At 55.2% G+C, this 24,252-nt stretch overlaps 2 protein-coding genes across 2 annotated transcripts; one reads left to right on the forward strand and one right to left on the reverse strand.

Moving 5' to 3' along the window:
• Positions 1-478: 478 nt before the first annotated feature.
• Positions 479-9,211, reverse strand: LOC119090997 (peroxisomal biogenesis factor 19). Its single transcript, XM_037213721.1, has 5 exons — positions 8,840-9,211; positions 8,424-8,582; positions 7,370-7,845; positions 3,050-3,623; positions 479-493 (listed from the first exon to the last, which is right to left on the reverse strand). Exons 1-5 carry the CDS (start codon positions 9,143-9,145, stop codon positions 479-481), a joined length of 1,530 nt encoding a protein of 509 aa, XP_037069616.1. The 5' UTR covers positions 9,146-9,211.
• A 4,575-nt stretch (positions 9,212-13,786) lies between these two features.
• Positions 13,787-22,241, forward strand: LOC119091079 (ribosome biogenesis regulatory protein homolog). The gene is made up of 8 exons (XM_037213797.1): positions 13,787-13,835; positions 16,506-16,674; positions 17,352-17,483; positions 18,227-18,347; positions 19,147-19,254; positions 19,713-19,841; positions 20,688-20,935; positions 21,370-22,241. The coding sequence occupies exons 2-8, from the start codon at positions 16,526-16,528 to the stop codon at positions 21,518-21,520; spliced, it is 1,038 nt and encodes a 345-aa protein (XP_037069692.1). The 5' UTR covers positions 13,787-13,835; positions 16,506-16,525; the 3' UTR covers positions 21,521-22,241.
• Positions 22,242-24,252: the final 2,011 nt, after the last annotated feature.

Raw genomic sequence — 24,252 nt, forward strand, 5'->3', positions numbered from 1 at the left:
TACCGGGTCAAAGTTTTCGTGCGCGGTGCGCCGTGAATTGTACGACTTTCGCCAGGTGCCTGGTGGTGTCAGCGCCTCGATCGGTAAAGTACCGGATCCATAATCGACAGGTGGTGTATTCGAATCCAAGCTATCCTTAGGGGCTTAGGAACATCCGTGTCTGATGGCCTCGGTCGCCGGGTCATCCTTTGAAGGGTCCGAGTCGGATGGCCTCGGTCGCCGGGTCATCCTTTGAAGGGTCCGAGTCGGGTGGCCTCGGTCGCGGGGTCATCCTTCGAGTGCTCCGTGTCTGGTGGCCTCGGTCGCCGGGTCATCCTTTGAGGGCTCCGTGTCGATGGCCTCGGTCGCCGGGTCATCCTTTGAGGGGTCCGTGTCGGATAGCCTCGGTCGCCGGTCATCCTTTGAGGTGCTCCGTGTCGGATGACGTCAGCCGTGGGCCATTCTTTGTGAGCTGAGTCTCGGTGTCAGGTGACATCGGCTACGGACTGTGAGACTGCCGAGGGAGTGGCGAGCTGCAGCGAGCGGTGCGTGGCGATGATTACACCCATTCCCCACGCCCCTCCGAGGCTCCACGGGAACTACAGCGACGGCGGCTGTTGTGCGCTGCCTCGAACCATGTTTCAGGCTCTGTCGCTGGGTAGGCGTATCAACCAGAGAGGAGCCGGCCTGCTGACCCGCTGTCCGCAGCTGACCCGCTGTCCTCAGCTGACCCGCTGTCCTCAGCTGACCCGCTGTCCGCAGCTGACCCGCTGTCCTCCCCTGCGGAAGCTGAACGCATGGGATGTCACGCGCCGCATGTCCGCGGCCGCGGGAGCTGGACGCCTCCGATTTCACGTCTCGCATCTGAGACGTCCAGCTGCCGCAGTCGAAGGCGGCGGCTGCTGCAGGCGGTAAGCCCTCCGACGTGCGTGGCCAGCTGCCAGGTGGAGCGCTGCGCCGTGGACGGACTTGGCGCTGGAGTCGGCCCACCCTCCGCAGCTGGAAGGGCTGTGCCGGTCAGAGCTGGAGTCAACGCTGGGGCGCTGCCTGTTCGCGTCCGTCCATGCCTCCCGCCGACACCTGGACTTGCCCCAGCCACGCCGAGTGACTGGCGGCGCTCTGGAGACTGGGGCGACGCTGCTCTGCCCTCTGACTAGCCTGCACGTGCTGGTCACCGAGTGGTGAGCAGGCTCTGTACCACGCACCCACGGTAACTGTTAGACATTTCATAGCCCCAGGCTATGTAATGTTTGAAAGAGCATTGAATTGGCGCAGTCCCTTTTCGTGGAATCACTGCTCTTTTTTGCATGCGTTGTTAAGTAGGTGGAATCTGAGCGTTGAATGCCTTGTTTAGTTTGCTATTCTGAACATGCGTGGAATGGCAGATCGTCAAAACAAGTGGAGTTTTGGTTGTGTGCATGGATGTGCGCGGAAAATGCGCAAACAACAGTATGTGCGGGAATGTTTGGTTTTGTGCGGCAAATGACTTACAACTGTCACTTACAATGTGTATATGTATCCGTGCACTGTTCCTTCCCACAGGTAACTGCTGCCGCTATTTAATCGTGACGTGTAGCTGCCTTACTTTGTAGCTTTTTGCTTTATGCCTTGTAAGCGATGTCGGTGATCCTGAAAAGCCATGCTGCATGGATGGTGCAGTGCGATGTGTGGAGATCGGGCTGCTGGGTGCAGAGGAGCGGGGAGAGTGGTGGTACCGCTGAGGTAAGCTGGGTGAAGTGGGTGGGCGTGCGTGTGTGTGTTGTAGGCGACTTTTGTTTCTAGTTTGCGTCGTGCGTTTCAAAGGTGATTTTCGTTTTAGTTGTGGTACGTTTTCCTTGATTGAGAGTGGCGTGATGAAGTCGCCAGTCGCCAGCGTGAGCAAGTCGCCAGCGTGGGTAAGTCGCCAGCGTGGGTAAGTCGCCAGCGTGGGTAAGTCGCCAGCGCGAGTAAGTCGCCAGTGTGGGTAAGTCGCCAGCGCGAGTAAGTCGCCAGTGTGGGTAAGTCGCCAGCGTGGGTAAGTCGCCAGCGTGGGTAAGTCGCCAGCGCGAGTAAGTCGCCAGTGTGGGTAAGTCGCCAGCGTGGGTAAGTCGCCAGTGTGGGTAAGTCGCCAGCGTGGGTAAGTCGCCAGCGTGATGAAGTCGAGATTGTCGCTCTCGCCCGCGCCCTAGGTTGTCTTTTAATAGACGCTCTGTTCTTTGCTCCGAGTCTTCGGTTACCACGGCAGCGCCGCCGACACTCAGGAGAGTCAGGTCGGGATCTGTATTCGGGAGCACGCCCGCGTCACGATCACGCGCACACACGACCCCCGCGCGGCAGCCGCCAGCTGACCGCCCTCTCCGTGTCCCCGCTGCGCGCGCAAGATTGTACAAGGGCGGATCCACGGCAATGCTGGGAAGGGTCTGTGCGGGGACATCACACATTCTTTTTCGGAAAAACCTTGGTTGATGGGTGGAACAAACGCACTGTGGATTCCACCGCCAGAACGGTAACTGCGAAGGAGTGCTCAACACAAGACCAAACCAACATGACTATTGTGTAATGAGGCTGTGTCGTGAGGAGACAACTCAAGGTCCAACATTGACCCTTAGCGTTCTTGTGCCCAGTCAGCACTTATTATATGCTGTATGCCTGTCATATCTGCAGTTCGTGACACAATGTAAAGCTCGTTTAACGCATTTACAGGATCAACATTCTGGCGTAGTGTGCGCTGCAAGCCTCCATCTCTGCCAGCTGGAGAGCCATTCTAACTACGTACACGTGATGGCCGATTGGTTGGCTGTTAGTAAGTGTCGTGAAGGTCATTAAGCATCACAAAGAATTTGACGATTAGCTGAGCCGTGTCAAACATACCCCTTCTATCCAGAGGGAGAAAGCAGCCGGCGGTGTATCGCAGCGGCTCGGCGACGCTCCGGTTGCCGGCCATGGCCGCCGCCTGGCGCAGACGCCGCGCAGCGGAGGCCGAGGCTGCTGAGGCCCGGTGACACCGGTCGAACAGGGCGGAGAGGCGCCAGAGGCAGCCGCCGACGGCGGCCAGGTCGGCGGCCATACTGTGCAGCGCTGCGCCGTCCACGCCGCGCGTCGTCAGCAGGTACGGCACGACGGCCAGGCCGGAGCAGTCGCCCAGCATCGAGAAGAAGAGCCAGTCGGAGGCGAACGCGTGCAGCCGGTCAGCAGCCCGCTGGCACGCGCCGAAGTGGCGCAGGTGCCGCGCGAGGGCGGCGGGCTCGCCGCGCGCGAGACAGTGGCGCAGCGACGCCTCGATGGCGGCGAAGCGGCGCTGGTGCTCGGTCACGGCCACATAGAAAAGGAAGTAGGAAAAGTGTAGTGTCATTCGCAGGATCGCCATGAAGGAGAGGCTGACCAGTAGGTAGAGGACCTCGGCCGACGTGGAGTGGGGCATACGGCATGGTCGGCCGCTCGACAAGCACAGCATGGCGTAGGTGACGCCCAGGACGTCCGCAGCGTACCAGACGAGGTAGACGACCAGGCGGCGCCACTGGCCGGGCGCGCGCGGCAGTGGGAACGCCTCGCTCAGTCGACGGTGGGCCAGCAGCATCTGCACCAGCTCGCGTCGCTTCGCGAACATGGTGAACACGCCAAACTGGCTGAGGCCGGTGCGCACCCGGATGAGCACCGTCAGCCAGCTGGAGACCGCGGCAGCGGCGCGCGCGCCCGCCTGCTGGCCGGCCAGCCGCGTCCGCAGCGCGAGCACGGCCAGCGCGACGAGCAGCGCGGCCAGGTTTGTCCAGAACCCGCGGCCGCGTGGCCGGACGGCCGGCAGCCGCCCAGCGCCGGCCAGCTCCAGCGGCAGGGCGCCGATCGCGCGCAGCAGCCGCGCGGCCGGCGCGATCTTGCGCCAGAGGTCGGGCTCGCGCGGCCGCGCGCTCAGCGCCCGCTGCTGCCGTCGCCGCCGCCGCTCGCGAACGCGACGCATCCCGGCCGCGGGAGCGACGCCGGGCTGGAGCGGGCGGCGGCGTGCAGCGCTGACACCACGCTGGAGCCCGCTGCTGAGACGGCGACGCTTGACTGCTGCTCTGGCTGTGAACCGTTGAGAGAGACGCGGTGTCTATTGGTGAGAGCGCTCAGGCATCACTTGAAAAGCTCGCTCTAGTATGATAGCGCTCTGACGCTGAATATTACGTGCCAAACTGAAAGGCTTCGTACAAGAATAACCGCTAGCACAGTGCTCATTCATGTCAATATTGGACACCCTCCAAAGGCCCAGCCGCCACTTCAAACAGCGGCCCGCTTTGCACCGTAAGTCGCGTAAACGACGATCCAGCGGGACTTAAAATAACGGTGAGTTTCGAAGCAGACCAGGTTATCCTAATTCGGAAGAAGCTCCACGAAACGCCGCGCAGAACAGTCTAAATCAACAGGTGAAGTTTGCAAGATCTCACTGTTATCGCACCGCCCCCGCAAACCGCACAACCGTTTGAGCTACTCGTAAAACGAAGGACGGATTACTGAGTCAGCCAAGCCCAGTGGTCCTTCTTTTATCACCTTTGTCGCGTGCCTGACTTGCAGTTTGACGCCGCGGCGTCTCCTAGGTCGTTCGAGCATTGAATATCGACTGTGGTTTTGCATCAGCGTGTGTCCCAGGATAATTGGCATGCCAGTTATTCGTTGGGTGTTGGTGTGACATGTAATTACCTGCCCGACGGCTGCTGGCGGGGCCTCTGAGGATAGTCATTGGCAGCGTGATCGGAAACTATCAGCTGACGTCTCGGACGACGGCTGCTGTCGGGGCCTCCGAGGATAGTCATTGGCAGCGTGATCGGAAACTATCAGCTGACGTCTCGGACGATGACGGCCTGAGCGTTTTGTCGCCGCGTGTGATATGCCAGCTCGCGATAGTCGCGAGGAAACACTCGTAATACCGTAATCGATATCGGCCGCCGTTGTCAGCGCCCCGCGAGTCACGCAGGAGGGTGCGCCCCGTCCCAGCTGACGCCGTAGCCGCAAAGGTTCGCCCTGCTGGCTGGCTGGGGGACGCCCACCTGAAGGAAGATCGCGCATTTTCCCGCCGAACCAATAACGGCATAACTGCCAGGATGCAGGGCTTGTTACAGTGCCGCCGCGTACCGAAAGGCTTATGTTTGGGGACGAGAGCTGGGGTCTGTTCGGCCGGCATGTGTCGGGGGACGGGAGCGGGGCCTGTTCGGATGGTATGTGTGTGGTGACGAGAGCGGGGGCCTATTCGCATGGTATGTGTGTGGTGACGAGATCGGCGGCCTGTTCGGCTTGCACGTGTGTGGTGATGAGAGCGGGGGCCTGTTCGGCTTGCACGTGTGTGGTGATGAGAGCGGGGGCCTGTTCAGCTTGCATGTGTGTGGTGATGAGAGCGGGGGCCTGTTCGGCTGGCATATGAGCGGTGACGACAGCGGGGCCTGTTCGGCTGGCACGTGTCGAGGGACGAGAGCGGGGGCCTGTTTGGCTTGCATGTGTGTGTGGTGACGAGAGCGGGGCCTGTTCGGATGGTATGTGTGTGGTGACGAGAGCGGGGCCTGTTCGGATGGCATATGTGTGGTGACGACAGCGGGGCCTGTTCGGCTGGCATGTGTGTGGTGACGAGAGCGGGGCCTGTTCGGATGGCATATGTGTGGTGACGAGAGCGGGGCCTGTTCGGCTGGCACGTACCGATGAATGAGAGCGGATTGATGTTCCCTGTGCAGCGCGCGATGCACTACACTCGTACTGCACTGAACAGGGGCAACTTCTGCGTCCATCCCAAGCTTCGCCTACCACCGGACCACGTTTGCCCCGGGTCAGATTACTCAGCTCACCCACTGTCGCACAACTAAAATGGAGGAGCCTCTCTTGTAGCTCCAAGATTACGGACCAGTATAGATAAAACATGTCCAGCCAAGCGCACTGTATGTACTGCGGGCTATGGAAAGAAACGTCATGTGTAACTGAATTTTGACTAAATTTTTTGTAAAATCGCAGCACCGTTCACAGTGGGGTACTTTTGGAAATATATTTTTCCATCCATTACTGCTGCCAACTATGCACATGCATATATATATATATATATATATATATATATATATATATATATATATATATATATATATATATAGGCATAGAGATAGATCAATGTGTGTGCATGTGCGTGTGCGTGCGTGCGCGTGTGCGCCTGCGTGCGTGCGTGCACGCGTGTGTCTGTGCGTGCGCGTGTTCGTGTATAACTATGCGTCAGTTATATATCCAGTGAGATAGACCCAAAACTCTTACACTTCTCCGCCCCCCCCCCCCCCCCCGCTCCCCCCCAACACCGCGAGACACGAGTCTAACCTGCGTTCTCCTTAAGCTAAGCGAGCACGCTGGATGGTCGACGGTCCTGACGTCACTCACGTCTGGCAAAACGCTGCCAATGATTCCCTACGCCACTCGCGCAGCCACAACGGGGTAACGCCCGTCGCTCTCTTTGTGTCGTTGTTGCTGCTTCTGCCTGTTCCAGTGCAGACATATCACGCGTCAACAACGAGCAACAACGTGCGAATGCATATCGTTATTCACCTGGTCTGGCCTTGCCCAGCGAACAGTCCACATAAAGACAGCACTCCCACACACTTGACCATAGCCAGATCCGTTCGTGAATCTTTTAACCAATAACACTAGCGCTAATTATGAATTCCGTAACCTGCGTTTCGCATCGCTCTGCGATTGGTTGGGTTTTGACCTCAAACGACTGCACACGTAGGGCAATGGTCGCTCACGTTTTTACAACTGGCTGTAGCTATCATTTACCAAACTGACATTCCGACCCGTTCGCGCGTCCTGAATAACCCACCGTAGCTAACATGCCCATCTCCTATCTTCGGCATAACATAGCCGTCTCCCATGCTACCTTAGAACCATTGCGTACATTACGCAGCGTGTATAAATGTTCGTAACAAGTTCCACTCACAAATACGTGTACAACGCGCACCAGTCCCAAAACATAATGGACACCACGCTCCAGAAGGCCGCACTTGAGAACCAGTCTGAGCAATCTGCTCTCACCTGCGTGACAATGCTCTAGCGACGTTAATGCGAGACGTGCCGCCGGGCAACAGCAAGACAGCACCGCCGCCCCCAGCGGCGCGTCGCTGCACCGCAGGACCCACCGCTCGCGTGCGGAGGTGACACTCTGAGCTCTGGCACCAGCGGGCAGCACCGGACGCGGGGCGGGAGGTCGGCGTGCGGCCGCTCCTGCCGCCGTGAACACAGCTGGTGCCCTCTCGGTTACCAGGCGCCGGGGCGGCCAGGCTCGCGTCCGCCGCCGGTCGGCGCGCGACACGCCCGGACCCGGCCGCTCCCCGACGTGACACCGCGGGCCATCGCGCGTTAGACGCTGCCTTCCCCTCCCCTCCCCTCCCCTCCCCCGACACTAGCGTCGCCTCACATCACGCTACACTCGGCGCCGGCGGCGGCGCCGAGGCCGGCCGGCAGGCGCGGGTTCCCCTCGCTGTCAAACTGGATGCCCAGATCCGACTCGCCGACCAGCTCCTTCGGCGGCTGGCCGAGCGCCTGCATTTGCTGCATCAGCTGGAACACGCGCTCCTGGCGAGCGCGCTCGGCCTCGGCGCCGGCCGCCTCCTCCTCGAACACGGCGCACACGTCCAACATGAGCTGGTGCTGGCGCTGGTAGCGCTGTCGCTCGGGCTCGGCCAGCGCTGGGCCGTGCTCGGCCAGCCAGGCGGGGTAGCGGTCCGACACGTCCTTCAGCGACGGGTACAGCACGTCCTTGGAGAGGATGCTGCTCATAACCGTCTGCATTAGCGGCATGAAGGCGTCCAGCGAGGCGGCATCCGGCGCAGCGCCGCTGCCACCGCCACCAAAAGTGCGCAGGAGTTCAGCCATGTCCGGCTCGCCGCCCATCTGCCAGAGGCGGACGCAGGGTCAGAGGAAGGAGGTCGAGGCAGACTCCCCTGCCCTCCATCCCCTCGAGGCAGACACAGCGTCAAGGCAAGGACATGCCACCCTCTGCCAGAGGCGGACATAGGGTCAGAGCAAGGACACGCCCCGCCCCCCCCCCCCTCTGCCAGAGGCGGACATAGGGTCAGAGCAAGGACACGCCCCCCCCCCTCCCCATCCGCCAGAGGCGGACATAGGGTCGAAGGAGAGGACGTGCCCACTCTGTCAGAGGGGGACATAGGGTCTGCGAGGTATGTCCAGACCTCCCCCTCCCACTATCTACCAGCAGCGGTTCGGAGACATCGGACGGTCGGGGGGAGGCGGGGGGGGGGGGGGGGGGGGGCGTCGAGGAGAGTGACTGGCACGTGAAGGCGTGGTCCAAACTCGGGTCTTGTGAGCGCGGCAAAAGAAAAAAAAACCTTCTTGAGGTCAAAAAGCACCCAAACTGGGGACGCAGTCAGAACACTTTTGCGACTCAGTGACAGCTGCACCGGTACCCTGCCTTCCCGCCACGGTGCCGGTACTCCGAGCGAGGCGGGTACCTTCTCAGCATCGGAGGTCATGGTCTTGGACAGGTCGGCCAGCGTCTTGGCCAACGGGTCCTCGGCGCCCTCCACCTCCGTCTTAGCCATCTCCTCGGCCAGGTTGGCCATCATGGACGAGAAGGCGGCCTCGGCCTGGCCGCCCTCTGCCGGCGCGTCCTGTCAACAGGGCCAGCGCGGTACGTCATGCTCATGCTCGGCCAACGACCAAGTGGAAAAGTCGAGTACGTGAAGTGAGCGCACGTGTGCCGCCAACGCTGACCACTTTATCTGATGATGTTACTGACTGAATAATGGCAATGATGACTAAATGTAGTACGCCTGGAGATCGATCAGCGCCTCATCTACGGCCTGTTTTTACAGTTCACCAGCAAAATCACGTGGCAGACGTCTGGCCTCCCTGGACCGGTTCGCACCTTCAGCGCCTGCTTCATCGCCTCTTCGAAGGACTTGTAGGCGTCGCTGAAGTTGAGCTCCTCCGGCCCTGCCGAAGACGACGCCGCGCCCGACGCTAAAGCTGACGCCGAACCTGCAGCCGGAGCTGAAGCCGTAGCTGAAGTCGTAGCCGTAGCCGTAGCCGTAGCCGAAGCTGAAGCCGAAGCCGACGCCGGCAGTGGGCGGCCGAAGTCTGCCAGTGCGCTGTCCAGCAGTTCACTAAGCTCCGGGTCGTCTGGGTCATCCACCAGCTCGGCTGGGGCGCGCGGTGCGTCGTCCGAGCTCATGGCGTCAGCAGCAGTTACCCCGCCGGCCAGCAGGGTCGGCACACGGCGGGTAGAGCCGGCCTGCGCTCAGCTGGGCTCGCAGGGACACCTCCCTGAAAGGGTCCAGCAGGGTCGGCACACGGCGGGTACAGCCAGCCTGCGCTCAGCTGGGCTCACAGGAACACCTCCCTGAAAGGGTCCAGCAGGGTCGGCACACGGCAGGTAGAGCCAGCCTGCGCTCAGCTGGGCTCACAAGAACACCTCCCTGAAAGGGTCCAGCAGGGTCGGCACACGGCAGGTACAGCCGGCCTGCGCTCAGCTGGGCTCACAAGAACACCTCCCTGAAAGCGATGAAGATGTGGCAATGTAAACCTCGCTGCTTTAATGAATGTGGGGAACACATTCTGGTCACCTCTTCTCAGACTGAATTTTGGCATTTGATACTATTCTGTGAAAACATAAAGAATAAAACGTAGCATTGTCTTAAAATAATGTTCCTTATTCAAGTCATCATAGCAGCAACATTGTTGAAAACGAGTACTCATTTGAAGATGACCAGGACCAGGACTGGTAGATTAGAGGTTTGCAATGGGACATCCATTGTCACTGGAATCAATAAACATAAACCCTGAGACACTGCATGGAAACAGGCTTCTTATAAGCCAGCCTTGCCTTGCAGTCTTAAACATGCACTGTTGTCAATGGCACAAACTGTGCTATTGACACATATCACTCACAAGACGTTTGATGGAAAAAATATGAAATTTCAATCAAACCAAAATAGAACTTTGTATAACGTGCATTAGTTGCTTCCATTTTACAAGTATTGGGGAGAAGATACCTTACCAGTAACTTTGAGCCTGCTGTAACAGCTGTAACAGCCGGACATGTTCCCACAAATGGCCATCCCAGCCACAACAGAGCAATGTTTTCATGGGCCCACGGTGGCCAACGACAAAGGCTGCTCTTCAAGGCATCCGGACCATATAAATAGCATGTAGACCAATCAATGGTAAGGACAATTAGTACCTATGCAAAAGCTTCACCTTGAAAAGGCAAATGCTGTGCGTACACACCCTTAAAATTGGAGGGCGGGGGGGGGGTTACGCAGCGGGCTTATACACTCTCCAAAATGAAGGAAGACTATGCACGGTGCCCACACAATGATACACCCTCAAAAACCTCCAGATTGAACAAGTAACTGAAGTAATAAAAAGCTTGAGTTGGGAGTGAAAAGAGTTGGTAATATTGCTATAAATATGAGACGATCATCAAACTGTCTCCATGTGCCCGAAGCCAATTTTCTACATCTCTGCATTGTAGAAAGTTTAGAGAGGGCAGTGGTCAGGTGGTTAACGCAGCTGGTCCTGACGCCCTGAGCCCGGGCTGTAATCCCGGCGGCGGTGGGATCCCTGAACGGTGGTACGGCCAACGCGGACGCCTTTATCTCATGACGCTTGAACGGTGGCATCAGTGGTGGTGATGTCACACCTGTCTGAGAAGACAAAAGCTCAAGTTCTCGGTACTGGACAGTGGCGCAGTTTTCTATGTCCCAGAGGACCCCTCCCCCCCCCCCTTATTTGGGCTCCTCCAAGAAGAAAGTAGACCAAATTCGAGGAGAAACTTACTTGTTACCCTAGGCTTGGAGAAGGACTTTTATTTTCCGCTTTTCTGCCCCTCCCCGAGCTCAGTTTGCGAAACCATGCCTTGATACCGGACTATCGCGGAGAGAAAGTGTCTGACTCTAGGCCTGAAGTGTCATTCAGGTGACCACGGAGAAACGTCAAATGAGAGCGCCGAAAATCCGATATGGGGTCCCGAGGGGCTGGCTCGAGGTCACTGAGGGGGCGCGGGTCGGACCCTCAAACACCAGTCAGAGAGCCCGCTGCACCGATTGGGCTCCCCGAGACTATGAGGGCCTCTATGGCACTTAGACGCTACCAATCTTGAACAGTTGGCTCGGTGTCGGTCTGGGAGCCCATTTCCCATGTAGGGACGAGGCCAGGAGCCGCGACTTACATTGGCCGGTGCGCCCCGAGTCAATGAGGAGCCCCTGTGTCGGCCAAGGGCCCACAGCGCCTAACAGCGGGTCCGGTGTTGACAAGGGGTCCCGAGTCGGTGAGGGAGGGTGTTTGAGGCTGCCCGACGAGGGGCCGCTGTGCCCTTCAACACTGACGATCAACGGCCCGATGGGAAGACTGAAGGGCCGTAAGGGTCGAAAGGGTGCAGGTTATCCCGGCCCATGTGGCTGTGGCCCCAAATGTCAGTCAAAATGCCCCTTTCACCGATTGTGAGACCATGGGACAATACGAGCCCCTATCTCGGCCAGAGACCACTACATCGAATAGTCGACTTAGTGTTGTTCTGATCCCTGGGGCTCCTATTTCCCCAGCGGGAACGAGGCCAAGGTCCGCGATTGGCATTGGTTGGCGGCCCTCCAGCAATGAGGGGCCCTTTGACGGTCAGGCCCCCAAAGTGCCCAACAGGGGGTCCTGTGATGGAGGGAGCCCCGATTAGGCCAGGGGTGACCCGGGGTCCTTGCAGGGCCCCTCACCCCGTTTCAGCCAAGGGCCCGTTAACCAAGACTGGGTCTCCGTGGCAGTTGTTGGACGACCTGCGGTTATCAGGGATCTTTTAGCACCAATGACGGCTCTTGCACCTATCTGGGACGAAATATCCAGACCAGAGGGCCTTCAGCACCGGAGGACTCTCAGCACCGGGGTCGACGACGATGTATGATGCATCTCTGTAAGAGCCTCCGGATCGACCAGCCGAATCCGCCTCCACGTAGCCAGAATGGCAGCCACTGGACATCGCGCACTGAGACGGAATGGTCTTTATGCAATTGATCGGAATGACAGTGGGCACCCTACTTTTCACCGATTGTGAATCACGGTTAAGCATTCCCAGATGGAATAGGGCAGCCTATGTTTATGCAAGTTGCTGGGCTCTATAAGATTTATGGTCAACATTCACAGATCCTCAACATCTCTTTAGTATGGCCTCCCTTGCAGCATTAGAAACTATGCCTTCGTCCGACATCAAAGCCCAAGTAGGTTTGATTCCGTTGGAGTAAAGCAAGTGACATCATCATACCACGCCCATAGACCATAAAGCCCTCCACTAAAGAGTGGTCATCATCACGATTCTAACTCAGGTCTGCTACATGCGATACTAGCACGCTAACCATCCAGCCACCCTGGATGCCGGACTGACGTTCGATGATTTTTAATCAGAGAAGAACTGTCTCAGAGTGGGTTGATGGATTTCATGATCATCTCATGCATATAACACAGTGAGCCAAGTTTTAGTACTGGATTCTGAATGTCGGCACTTGCTTCCCTCCGAGACTGCCAATCAGGTAAGCTCACGGTGCACAACCATCTGACAGATTTTTGAAAGTGTATGTGCCCAGTGTGAAGCCACCCTCCATTTTGGAGGGTGAATAAGCCATGTACATAACCACCCTGTTTTGGAGAGTACACACCTGCAGCCAAAAAAAAATGTTTACCTTGCTCTATCAAGATGGCCTAGATGCATCAGCATCATGCTGTCAGTGCTATGGACTTCTGTCTGCTGTTTTTATAATAATGCCACATACTGAGGGCATGATGACAACATGTCGCTGTTTCCAGTCGGGTCTACATCAGTATCTCATATTGTGATATCAATTTGTTCATCAAATAACATCTTTAGGACATCAGACACTATAAATAATCATGAAACAAAAATATCTTAGAGAGGTCTTATCATCTTACCTTCAAAATATAGTAATTCTGATAATGAAGGAAGACATCATTCAAATGTCTGTCTTCAGACTGATGACATGGGTGTTAATGGGATGATGTGCTGCAGGTGGTTGAGCGCACTATTTATGACATTTGCTGCCTTATGTAAGATCATTGCTGTACAGTGCTCTTTTGTAACATAACATACCTGTGTCTTATTTTGCTGCTTTCTGATTATTTGAAGCTTTTCCTACCTTGAAAAGGTGACTGGCACATATAAAGTTCTTGTAAACCAACACACTAACCACCCCAAACTCTGGGTATTTTTCTTCCTCTTGCGCTCTCAGATACTGAAGAAATGTTGTGATCATGGTTCACTCAGCGTACCGTGCATGTTTTGCCGTCTAGCCCAACGTAAATGCGCCGCCTCAAACACGCATAAAATGGGACGCTTGGAGCAAGGGACAAATGCAGCTTGCAAACACCATCCATATTTTTAAAGTGAATCCTTCATTGCCTTTCACACAACAAACATTTTTAGCCACGTACCTGCTTATAGCGCGCTTGCAACGTCACTCAGCTCTTAACCAAACCTGGAAACCGGTATGCGAAAACGAGTTCTTGAGCGAGCTTGCAAGCTGCCTGAGATATGGATGGAATGTAACATACGCGTCATATTTGACCTGTTTTCAGAACAGGTTCAGCTGATATTTTCAGGACTTCAATAAAATCATTTTAAATTAGTTAATTTTCTTTTTTTTCCTCATTGGAAATTACTCGTCATCATAGGATATTTGTAATCCTTATATTCACGCAAAAATAATGCTTTTTATTGTCACTTAGAACAGAGGTAAAATATAACTAAGCAAATTGATGGCTTGTTCTTGATGCAATGGCAGTAGCTGCGCGTTAGTTTCATTTACTTACACTGACACGTGAAAGAATCGGCGTTGTTTAGTAAGAGTGCATTGTCCGCGTCTTTGGTAAGTAATTGCAGTAATGCTCGTATTCAGTGTGAGGGCGAATATTGTCAGCATTGCTTAGGGCAATTTATCAATGTCGTGTTGGTCGCACCATCGACCCTTGGCGCCACTAATGTCTTTTGGGGTCCAAGGGTGGGATGCCCTGGGTGCGGACAGAGAGTTAGCTTGCTGCGAATTGACCACTGTGGGGTTCCATGCGTTTATTGTGTGAATGGACTGCGTGGAGTTGTGCTTTTGGGGTCTGTACAGAAAAAGTACTCTGCACAGTCTGGTGGAGCGGCCAGATCATTTAAATAGCTGGCTTATGTATGCTGTGAACCCAAGTGCACTGAGTTTGATCCACAGTCATTGCCAATGTCATTGGATAGGGAACCAACGTTTCAAGAATTTATGATGTAAACATAATTTCTGGCAAAAAAATCTTGAAACCTTTTTTGCTTCCATGATACATAGGACTTATGCTGGGCTCTAAATATGGGGGCACTGGGTACTGGGCCCAGGGTGGGAGTATTGCTTGGCCTGAGTGAGCAGAGGGCTTGCTGGCCACTGGCCGTTGGGGTCAGCCCAAGCCAGAAGCACCTGCGCCAGCAGGATTGTGCTGTTTGGTGTGTAAAATACTCTTTATTGCTATCTGGCCAGAGCATGAATGCTAAAGTATCTGTTGAACTAAATGGAACAATAGGGATGGTGGGTTCAGGGAGCGTGCAACAAACTGTGCTTTGCAGGCGCTGAACCCAAAACCATCCATTCCAACCATTCAGAATAGACTTATCTACAGATAGATATTTTCCATTTTAAAAAGTTAGGTGAAAATTCAGCACACTGGCCTGGCCTGAGTTTGGTGTCTGTGATTGGTTTGGCCCTAACTTGCAAAAAAATGAATCCACAGTGCCCAACATTTGTCTGATTGAATTGTGGCCAATCAGCAACAATAAACTTGCTGTGACATTTGACAAAGTGGTTTGCAGCCAACTTGCAAAAGTTTATCAGTCTTAGCATAACATCTGTATGACATTGGTGAGCTGAGCCTTGACTTATGTGTGTCAAGCTCATACCAGGCTAGATGTCCCTGAATTTTCAAAGTATTGTGTGGGACAAGTGGTCTCAGCCCTTTTGAGCGATATTACCTATGTGACATTACTTTTCCCTGTAACCTTGGCTCTGTGCTCTGAAATTGGTGGCTGTGTGCAGAATTTGGGGTGTGCCAATTTAAAGCAGACATATGCCAAAATATGTCCCGCTATGCACATATATTCAGTGTAACAGGGCTTTTTTGCTGTCTGGTTTGGGTATGTTCACTGTGATGAGGTGCTCATGGTTTGAAGTGATTTTTTTTATGTAGATGTTGCACAATTAGGCTAATACAGTAGGAATGAATTTGGCTACACAGGTTATGCATGTGTGCCATGTGGCATGTACTTAGCAATAAGTTGGTTTCTGTACTGGCAGTGGACATAGTGCAGTGGACATAGTGGGGGTTTTACCACCATTGAGCTGATTCTGCAGTTTAACCGCACGTGTGGTGCTCTGCAAAAATGTCCCTTTTCATATTTTCCTCCTTTTGTGTTAAGTATCTTACAGCTTTTTGTTAGAAGCATGCTCTACAACCTCCTCATTCCAAATTCCCACAAACCACACATGCACTAAGTTCATACATAAGTTTATCATACATATGCCTTCCAGTTGAGGGCAGTGCTCCAATATTCTGCCACTCAGGTGGCAGCGATGTCAAGATTTATTTCATAATGTAACACCCTGGCTTTGGGCTCAATGCCAGTGCCCCCCCCCCCTCCCCAAAATTGGCCAATCAACATCAAACTTGGTGGCATTCAAACCAGTATGTATGTGCCTCAGGCTTGACAAATGTGCTGATTAGGTCAGATGTCTGGGAGTGAGGTCAAGAGCAACAGATCAGCGCCGACAAATTGCCCGTGGTGACCACTGGAGAGCCAGGATCTGGTAGCATTAGCGCCGACGAATTGCCCGCAGTGACCACTGGAGAGCCAGGATCTGGTAGCATTAGCGCCGACGAATTGCCCGCAGTGACCACTGGAGAGCCAGGATCTGGTAGCATTAGCGACGAAGAATTGCCCGCAGTGACCACTGGAGAGCCAGGATCTGGTAGCATTAGCGCCGACGAATTGCCCGCGGTGATCACTGGAGAGCCAGGATCTGGTAGCATTAATCTATATTTGCACCCTGCACACCCTACTGGATGAATTTTGTGATGTGGATTGAGGGTTGACATGCAATTCAGACTGGCCAGTTGCCATGTTGGTGTATGTGTGTGTGTCCTCTTGAACTTGTTTTTAGCACCCTGTTACCTTATTAAAATTGAAGCCTGGCATCCCCCATTTCCCAATGAAGAGATTGTATCAGTACAAAGATATTGTTTGAGGCTGGATGTTCACAGCCCTGTTAAATGCTGCAACTTGTTCTGGCATCAGAATTCTGTATACCTGATTTCATGTCAGATGTTTTGAAGACAGTGACAGCAGCCATGGTCCTTGGCAAGTGACAATGGAAACAAGGCACCAGGGATCCTGTTGAGGCTTTTGTCATTATTATGGGTAACTCAGCTCTCTGTCTGTCCCCATCAAATGAAAGATGAAGAATGTGTGATGCCCCAACCAAAGATGATGATGAAATAATTAGTTCTTTTGTTCTCAGGAGGCAGATACATCATTACCATGGAAAGAGCTCTTGCGGTCCTCACCAGGATCGAAGATGACGTTAAGAAGCTGAAGACGACAGATGTCAAAAAGGAGGAAGACCTTGAATATGATTTGGGACTTGTGATGGCATCAGACCCCAACCCCCTGGACCACGGCGCCATCCGGTAAGCCGATACCATCTGTAGGAATGTTATGCAGTGTCCAGGCTTCATTGCCATAATCTAGGTCCCGGTATGAGCCATCTACACTATTTCAGTATTCGGCTTTTTAGGTGACAAGAATGTCAGTATTTTGTCATGCTATTACATCCCTGGGCTGGGGTTCGCTGCTTGTTCTTCCTCCCCTTGCTCAAAATCGGCCAATCAGCATCAAACCGAGCAGCAGTCAGCCCAGCATCAAAGTGCTTCAAGCTTGACAACTAGACGGGGCAGGTCAAATGTCTGGGTGCGGCGTCAAAGAGTAACGGGTTAGCCCCAACAGATGGCAGGTGGAGACCGCTGGAGAGCCAGGATTTTCGTAGCATTGATTTATATTGACATCCTGCACATCGTACTGGATGAATTATGGACCGCCACTCATCTACCATAATTAGAATATCCCCAAGGTGTGCTGGTTCGAAGTTTCACGAGCGTTGATACACCCAAAACCAATGCTATTATCACATGCAGGCATTGTGTAAGATGATCTTTGGAGGGCTAATTTTTCTGGGATCTTTGTGGGCTAATTTAGCCCACGCATTAATTGTGAACGATCATCTTTGCGGGGCAGTCGTGATAGCTGTTGGGGCTGGCGCGGAGCGCCGTCCGCGCCCGTGCCGACGTCCGCTTTACGCCGCCGACAGGGCCGACCGCGAGCTGTACCTGCACCAGCTGGCGCGGGATAACTGCCAGCTGCTCATCAACAAGCTGTTCGAGCTGCCCAAGGAGACCAAGGACGACGTCACTGCCGTGGTGTTGCCGCCCGCTCAGATGAGGTATTGCGGAGTGTACTGCTGTCATGTCACGTGACTTACTGCCCGGTGTACTGCCGCCCAGCCGAGCTCCTGTGCAGGTTAACACAGTGCTATTCATTTGTGCGGAGTGTAAGCGTGATCTACCGACTTCGAAGTTCGGCTTCATTACGGTGATTTTGGTTGTTCGGGCTGAGGCAGATGGAGACTGACTTGCTTTAATGTTGTCATTTATTACCGAAAATCGTTTTGCGCTCAGGCAAGCTGTGCGTCTGTCTTTCGCGCAGAAAAATGTGCTGATTGGTTTGTTTTGGCGGTCAGTGGAATTAAAAGCGACTCGCATTATGGGTGCCTGTGGACAAGTGAATATCGATCTGTGTGGAAGAACAGGAAAAGGTTGTGGGATAGCACATGCCATGGCTGGCATAACCTTCCATTTTTTTTTTTGCGTGTGGTTCGGTGTTATCGCGTTGGCTGTCATTGACTATGACACTTCCGTTTTGTAAGCTTGTCACGTCCGACACCGCGGGTGGGTTAGATAGACTGCCGACATGGATACGCCTGCTTTTTTAGTCAGAAGGCTGCGGAAGATTGGCTGTCAGGGTCTCGAGGATCATTTGAGGCAGCACAAAAATTGGCATTGTGCCCCGAGCCCCTCTTGAATCAAATCCGTGCTGAATACTTTCTTTAGGAATACGTGCGCCGTGTTCGCGGACGTTTGTACTTTCGGCAAAAGCGTGAGACCACTGAGGGCTGCTTGTTGGCAGGATACCGCGAGAGAAGCCGGTGCCGAAGCCTAAGCCGCTGAGCAAGTGGGAAGAGTACGCGAAAGCCAAGGGCATCACGCGCAACAAGAAGAGCAAGAAAGTGTGGGATGTTGAGCTGAAGGTGAGGAAACATTGCACCGCTTCACAGTTGGATGGTTCCGGTTTCCATTTGGCGCGATACGTTTGACCCCGTGTGTTCATTAACTTTTGAAACTTATGCTGCTTAAAATTTTTAGCCATGCATGGCAATGCTGGCACGCGCGCCAACCCATGTTCTGACCGGGATGAGGTCCGCATCCCTGGCTGCTCATCACAAATCTGCTGCTTAACCTCACTGGCATCTCGTGCTGGCCTTGTACTGTACTTCGTCGGTTAGTTGTGGACGAGTTCCTGGATGAGTCAGGGCTATCACCGTCCCTGCACAGCAAGTCATTTTCATCGTGTCACCGCGTGCTATTGTCCTCATTGTGTCGCCGGTCGCCGCCCTCATCGGTCCCTACTCGGCCCATACTCGGTCCCTACTCGGCCCATACTCGGTCCCTACTCGGCCCATACTCGGTCCCTACTCGGCCCATACTCGGTCCCTACTCGGCCCATACTCGGTCCCTACTCGGCCCATACTCGGTCCCTACTCGGCCCATACTCGGTCCCTACTCGGCCCATACTCGGTCCCTACTCGGCCCATACTCGGTCCCTACTCGGCCCATACTCGGTCCACACTCGGTCTACACTTGGTCTGCACTCGTTCTACACTCGGTCTACACTCGGTCTACACTCGGTCTGCACTCGGTCCCCACTCGGTCCATACTGCGTGCACATCCTGTCTACACTCGGTTTACACTCGGTCCACACTTGGTCCCCACTCGGTTCCCGATCGGTGCCCACTCCACCTGGGCTGAGCTGCATCGATTCCTCCTCAGCGCTGGGTGCCGCGCTTCGGCGCCAAGAAGGCACAGGCGGAGCGCGAGAAGAACTGGGTGATGGAGGTGCCGGTCAACACAGACCCCAACACGGACATGTTCGCTCAGGTAAGCCGGCCGCCCGTGCGGCGCCTCTCAGCCCTCGACGCCGACGCCGGGCTGGGGGGGGGGGGGGGGGACGGCAGCGGCAGGAGAGCGAGTGTGGAGCGGGGTTTCATCGAGCGCACGGCGGAAGCGGCGCCAGCCGAACGAAGCGATGCTCTAGGAAGATGGTGCGGGGGTGCGCGACACCGTGTTCGCGTGTTTGCGACGGGAGGGAATCCGTGTTATGGGACGTGAAAGATTTCAGAGACCGTTTTTGAAGCGCATTTGTTACGTATGTGCGCGTATACCTAACTCGCTTACGTCATCGCCGCGGTGCTAATAGCGCTTGAGTTGTGGCGATCATGATCACGCATCTGCATCTTCAATCAGATACACTGGAGGCTGCCGATCGGTGTCAGGGAGGGAGGGAAGACTGAGAGTTTTCTCAATCGTGTCCTTACACCGCAACCGCGTGTCTGTAGGCGGCCGAGAAGAAACGCGAGCGCGTTGCCAAGAACGAGCTGCAGCGGCTGCGCAACATCAAGCGCAACATGAAGGTGCCAACGGTCGGGGTCACGCCCAAGGACGTCTCGAAGAGCAGCACGTCAGAGGTAGGGCGGCCGACCTGAGCACATCTTAAGGACACCATGCCCGGCTTCGTTAACGCCTAGGCTATCGGTAATTGAGCTCGGTGATGTGCCATACAATGTGTCTTCGTCGTCGGGCGCACTGTTGTGCTCAAATGCGCTATGTTGCCACCACGTTTCGTAAAAATGTGCTCGATGTGCTGCTGATGGAGGAGTGGCCGGGCGCCCCTGCCTCCTCCCCACTCGTTGCCAATGAACTTTCACTGCACCCTTCACGCCGCCCTTGTCATAACGTCACTCCGCACACTTCTGACGTCGCTCTCTGTGCCCCTGACGTCACTTTGCCTACCTCTGACGTCACTCTGCCTACCTCTGACGTCACTCTGCCTACCTCTGACGTCACTCTGCCTACCTCTGACGTCACTCTGCCTACCTCTGACGTCACTCTGCCTACCTCTGACGTCACTCTGCCTACCTCTGACATCACTGTCTACCTCTGATGCCATTCTGCCCACCTCTGACGTCATTCTGCCTACCTTTGACGTTACCCTGCCTACCTCTGACATCACTATGTACCCACCTCTGGTCATTCTGCCTACCTTTGACCTCACCCCGCCTACCCCTGACGTCACTGTGCCTACTTCTGACGTCACTGTACCTACCTCTGACGTCCTCTGCTTACCTGTGACGTAATTATGGGTACCTCTGACGTCACTTTGTCTACCTCTGACTTAATTCTGCCTACCTCAGCAGTCACTCTGCCTGCCCCTGACGTAATTCTGCCTACTTCTGACGTCACGCTGTCTATCTGACGTCACTGCTTACCTCGGACGTTACTCTGCCTGCCTCTGACGTTACGGCGGCCGGCAGCTGACGGAGGCGGCGGCGCTGGCGCGGCGCAGCACGGCCTCGCTGGGTCAGTTCAGCCGCAAGCTGCCGCGCGACGCGCCGACCAAGGAGCGCGGCCGACGCCGCCAGTTCGGCCCGTCCGTGGGCGACACGCGCGGTGAAGTGCAGGGCCAGCTGGAGCTGCTGCAGACGCTGGGCCGGCGGCCGGCCGGCGGCGCCGTCGACGCCGAGAAGGCGGCCAACCGTGTCATCCATCAGGAGCAGCGCGAGTGAGTGTCGTGTGCTCGCAGCCGCAGCAGAGTTAGAGTTAGGGTTACAGTTAGGCAGCAGACCGGGCTTCGGTGTTCCGCCGAGATCGTTGCCTGTGCTGGGAGTTGGGATGTCAGACCATGCAGAGTCTGAGGTAGGCTGTTGCACTGGAGACAGCTGCAGGAGGCAGTTGTATTAGTTGGTGGTTCCCAGTTGTGTAAGGAATCTCAGAATGTGTTACAAAAACGAGGGACTGTTCACGAATTTGTGCATCTTTGTCGTGCTGTGACCAGCTGTACCTTGCCGTCAAATAATCCTTGTTCCCTTAGGCTATTTGGTTGCAACATCAGATTGGCATAATATTTTTTTTATCGCGTGGCTGATGTGGTATGAAGATAAGATTGCGAAGCCCCAACTGCGTCACCGTGGGTGATTGTTCCCCTCCCTCCCGCAGACGGGCGGCCGGGAAAGCCGACGCCAAGCCAAAGAAGGGCAAGAAGAGATGGATTCCCAACACAAAGAAAGGAGAAAAGCAGAAAAAGGCGATCGCCAAGAAAGCCGGAAAGGGCAAAGCTGGGAAAGGAAAGAAGGGGAAAGGACGATAAGGTGTTGGTGTGCGGGGTATTTTCGGAGATCATGGTGTTCGTGGAAAGTGTTGTTGCAGTATGTGCTATTTCCCCGCCCCCGACCCCACCTCCCTGAGCACAGGGCGAGCGCCGTCGGCTGACGTGGCGTGGATGTTGACTGCGCTCCGCCGACCCGGGCTTATTCCACCGACCCGGCTGTGCTCCGAAGATCTGGCCGTGCTCAGCCGACCCGGCCGTGCTCGAGGACCTAGCTGTGCTCCGAGGACCCGACCGTGCTTTGCGGACCTGGCTGTGCTCAGTGGATCTGGCATGCGGCGCGGTCGGCCTTATCGCCCATCTCTGACAATATCCTCAGGCCCCGGAAGGCGCGCGTGGTCGGAAGGGGGGCCACCAGCTGGAGGAGAGGATGGCCCGGCTGGTTGCTCGAGTTCAGGTTGGAGGAGAGCCATCAGCTGGGGAGGAGGGCCCGGCTGCCCGAGGTTAGGTCAGAGAGGGACCATCAGCTGGGGAGGAGGGCCCGGCTGCCCGAGGTTAGGTCGGAGGGCAGCCATCATCTGATGAGAAGGGCCTGGCTGCCCGAGTTGAGGTGAGCTGCGGCTGAAATACCTGGACTGGTGACGCTGCCAACGTTTGCCCCGCATGGTTTTGGCAGAGATGTAGATGGCGCCACATGTTGATCATGATCAGCTGGCCCTGCGCTGTTGTCCGGTTCGGCTTGTGAATACATCCATGAGTCTTAGCCATGTGTCGTGATGGAGGGTACGGGCGCGAGAATAGGGGACTGAAGCGACATGGTGCTGGACGGAATGCGTTTCAGATCTCACGTTGGCAGGTGTGCGTTCGTGGACGCACCTTTTAGTCGCGCTCTTTGCGGACCCAGGACGCATATGCCAAGCAGAGTGGGCCTGGGGGACCGATTTCCCAACTCAATTTAAATTGACACTGGGCGCTGGTTGCTAAGAGGACGAATGGCCATGTTTTCCCCCTATTTTGGAGGATTTTCAACCGTTACCGCTAACGAGATCCTCCATCGGCTCCCACTTTCCTTGGAGGAATTTCACCAATCGACCTTGGCGGCCTCGTTCGTCTGTTAACAATCAAAGAAGTGCCGTTCGAAGAAAGCATGTCTATGAGCGTGCATCTCAATCTAAACCATTCGGGTACATGCGCGGGTGACTGACCTAGTTTAAGAAAACCATTTCGTCGTCTTCAGTCGGACTAGGTCGCCATTTTGGCTTGTGTGCGTATATCATTTTTTCGTCAAAGCTCGAGCCAGGGGTGCTCTCTTGGCTTCGATCCCCCCTCATTCGATACATTCGGCCGGCCGAATGGCGAATACAGCACGTACTGGCCACGGCCTGGCTGGTGTGGGATGGCTCTGGCACCTGGCATACCCTCCCGTAGTCCTCGTAAGGGAGCCCTGCCAACTGGCGAATACAGCACGTACTGCCCCGGCTTGGCTGGTGTGGGGTTTGCTCTGGCACCTGGCATACCCTCCCGTAGTCCTCGTAAGGGAGCCCTGCCGACTGGCGAATACAGCACGTACTGCCCCGGCTTGGCTGGTTTGGGGATCGCTCTGATAGCTGCCATGCCTTCCCGTAGTCCTCGTAAGGGAGCCCTGCCAACTGGCGAATACAGCACGTACTGGCCACGGCTTGGCTGGTTTGGGGATCGCTCTGATAGCTGCCATGCCTTCCCGTAGTCCTCGTAAGGGAGCCCTGCCAACTGGCGAATACAGCACGTACTGGCCACGGCTTGGCTGGTTTGGGGATCGCTCTGATAGCTGCCATGCCTTCCCGTAGTCCTCGTAAGGGAGCCCTGCCAACTGGCGAATACAGCACGTACTGCCCCGGCTTGGCTGGTGTGGGGTTTGCTCTGGCACCTGGCATACCCTCCCGTAGTCCTCGTAAGGGAGCCCTGCCGACTGGCGAATACAGCACGTACTGCCCCGGCTTGGCTGGTGTGGGGTTTGCTCTGGCACCTGGCATACCCTCCCGTAGTCCTCGTAAGGGAGCCCTGCCGACTGGCGAATACAGCACGTACTGCCCCGGCTTGGCTGGTGTGGGGTTTGCTCTGGCACCTGGCATACCCTCCCGTAGTCCTCGTAAGGGAGAGAGGGAGGCTGTCCTTTGCCTACAAAAATATATGTACAGATCAGACCTAAATCACAAAAATAATACACAGAGAGCGGCGTCGGTTCTTCCCCAATCGGCATTCAAACGATGTTGCTATTTGTGAACAGCGCATATTTGTAGTTCAGCCCTGCTGATTTCACCCGTATTTGTAGTTCAGCCCTGCTGATTTCACCCGTATTTGTAGTTCAGCCCTGCTGATTTCACCCGTATTTGTAGTTCAGCCCTGCTGATTTCACCCGTGATTTCGAACTACTGAGACCCCAGTCATCACGGCTGTATCTTCACTGGTTTGGTCCGGTTTGGACCGGTTTGGTCGTGCGACAGGACGGAGACACGAAGCAGCACATGACGGAGGGTAGCCCGGTCTCTCTAGCGATGCCCACATCCAGACACTGTGTGTGTGATGACGGTAGATACAAAACGCGTGTCGAGATATCTGCGCGTTCATTATGACGTCACAGCGGACAGTCTTTTACGTTCCTGAGCTGAACTATTGGGATGTCAAACACAGCGTAACAATCCCATCGTATTACATTTGATCGCACTGCTCTGATTTGTACACTTATCGATATGGCGAAGCTATGCCTCAATCGTCTCACGTCATATGGCACTCCA

Source organism: Pollicipes pollicipes, unplaced genomic scaffold (genome assembly GCF_011947565.3).
Source record: "Pollicipes pollicipes isolate AB1234 unplaced genomic scaffold, Ppol_2.1 Scaffold_3216;HRSCAF=3773_pilon_pilon_pilon, whole genome shotgun sequence".
NCBI classification, from domain to species: Eukaryota; Metazoa; Arthropoda; class Thecostraca; order Pollicipedomorpha; family Pollicipedidae; genus Pollicipes; species Pollicipes pollicipes.

Bases quoted from the DNA above. Each gene is read 5' to 3' on its own strand.
- LOC119090997 (XM_037213721.1), bottom strand. From the start codon at position 9,145: ATGAGCTCGGACGACGCACCGCGCGCCCCAGCCGAGCTGGTGGATGAC. The intron at 8,583-8,839 runs GTGCGAACCGGT...CCCTGTTGACAG, and splicing joins CGATGAAGCAGGCGCTGAAG to GACGCGCCGGCAGAGGGCGG. The intron at 7,846-8,423 runs GTACCCGCCTCG...CGCCTCTGGCAG, and splicing joins TGACCTCCGATGCTGAGAAG to ATGGGCGGCGAGCCGGACAT.
- LOC119091079 (XM_037213797.1), top strand. From the start codon at position 16,526: ATGGAAAGAGCTCTTGCGGTCCTCACCAGGATCGAAGATGACGTTAAG. The intron at 17,484-18,226 runs GTATTGCGGAGT...GCTTGTTGGCAG, and splicing joins TTGCCGCCCGCTCAGATGAG to GATACCGCGAGAGAAGCCGG. The intron at 20,936-21,369 runs GTGAGTGTCGTG...TCCCTCCCGCAG, and splicing joins ATCCATCAGGAGCAGCGCGA to ACGGGCGGCCGGGAAAGCCG.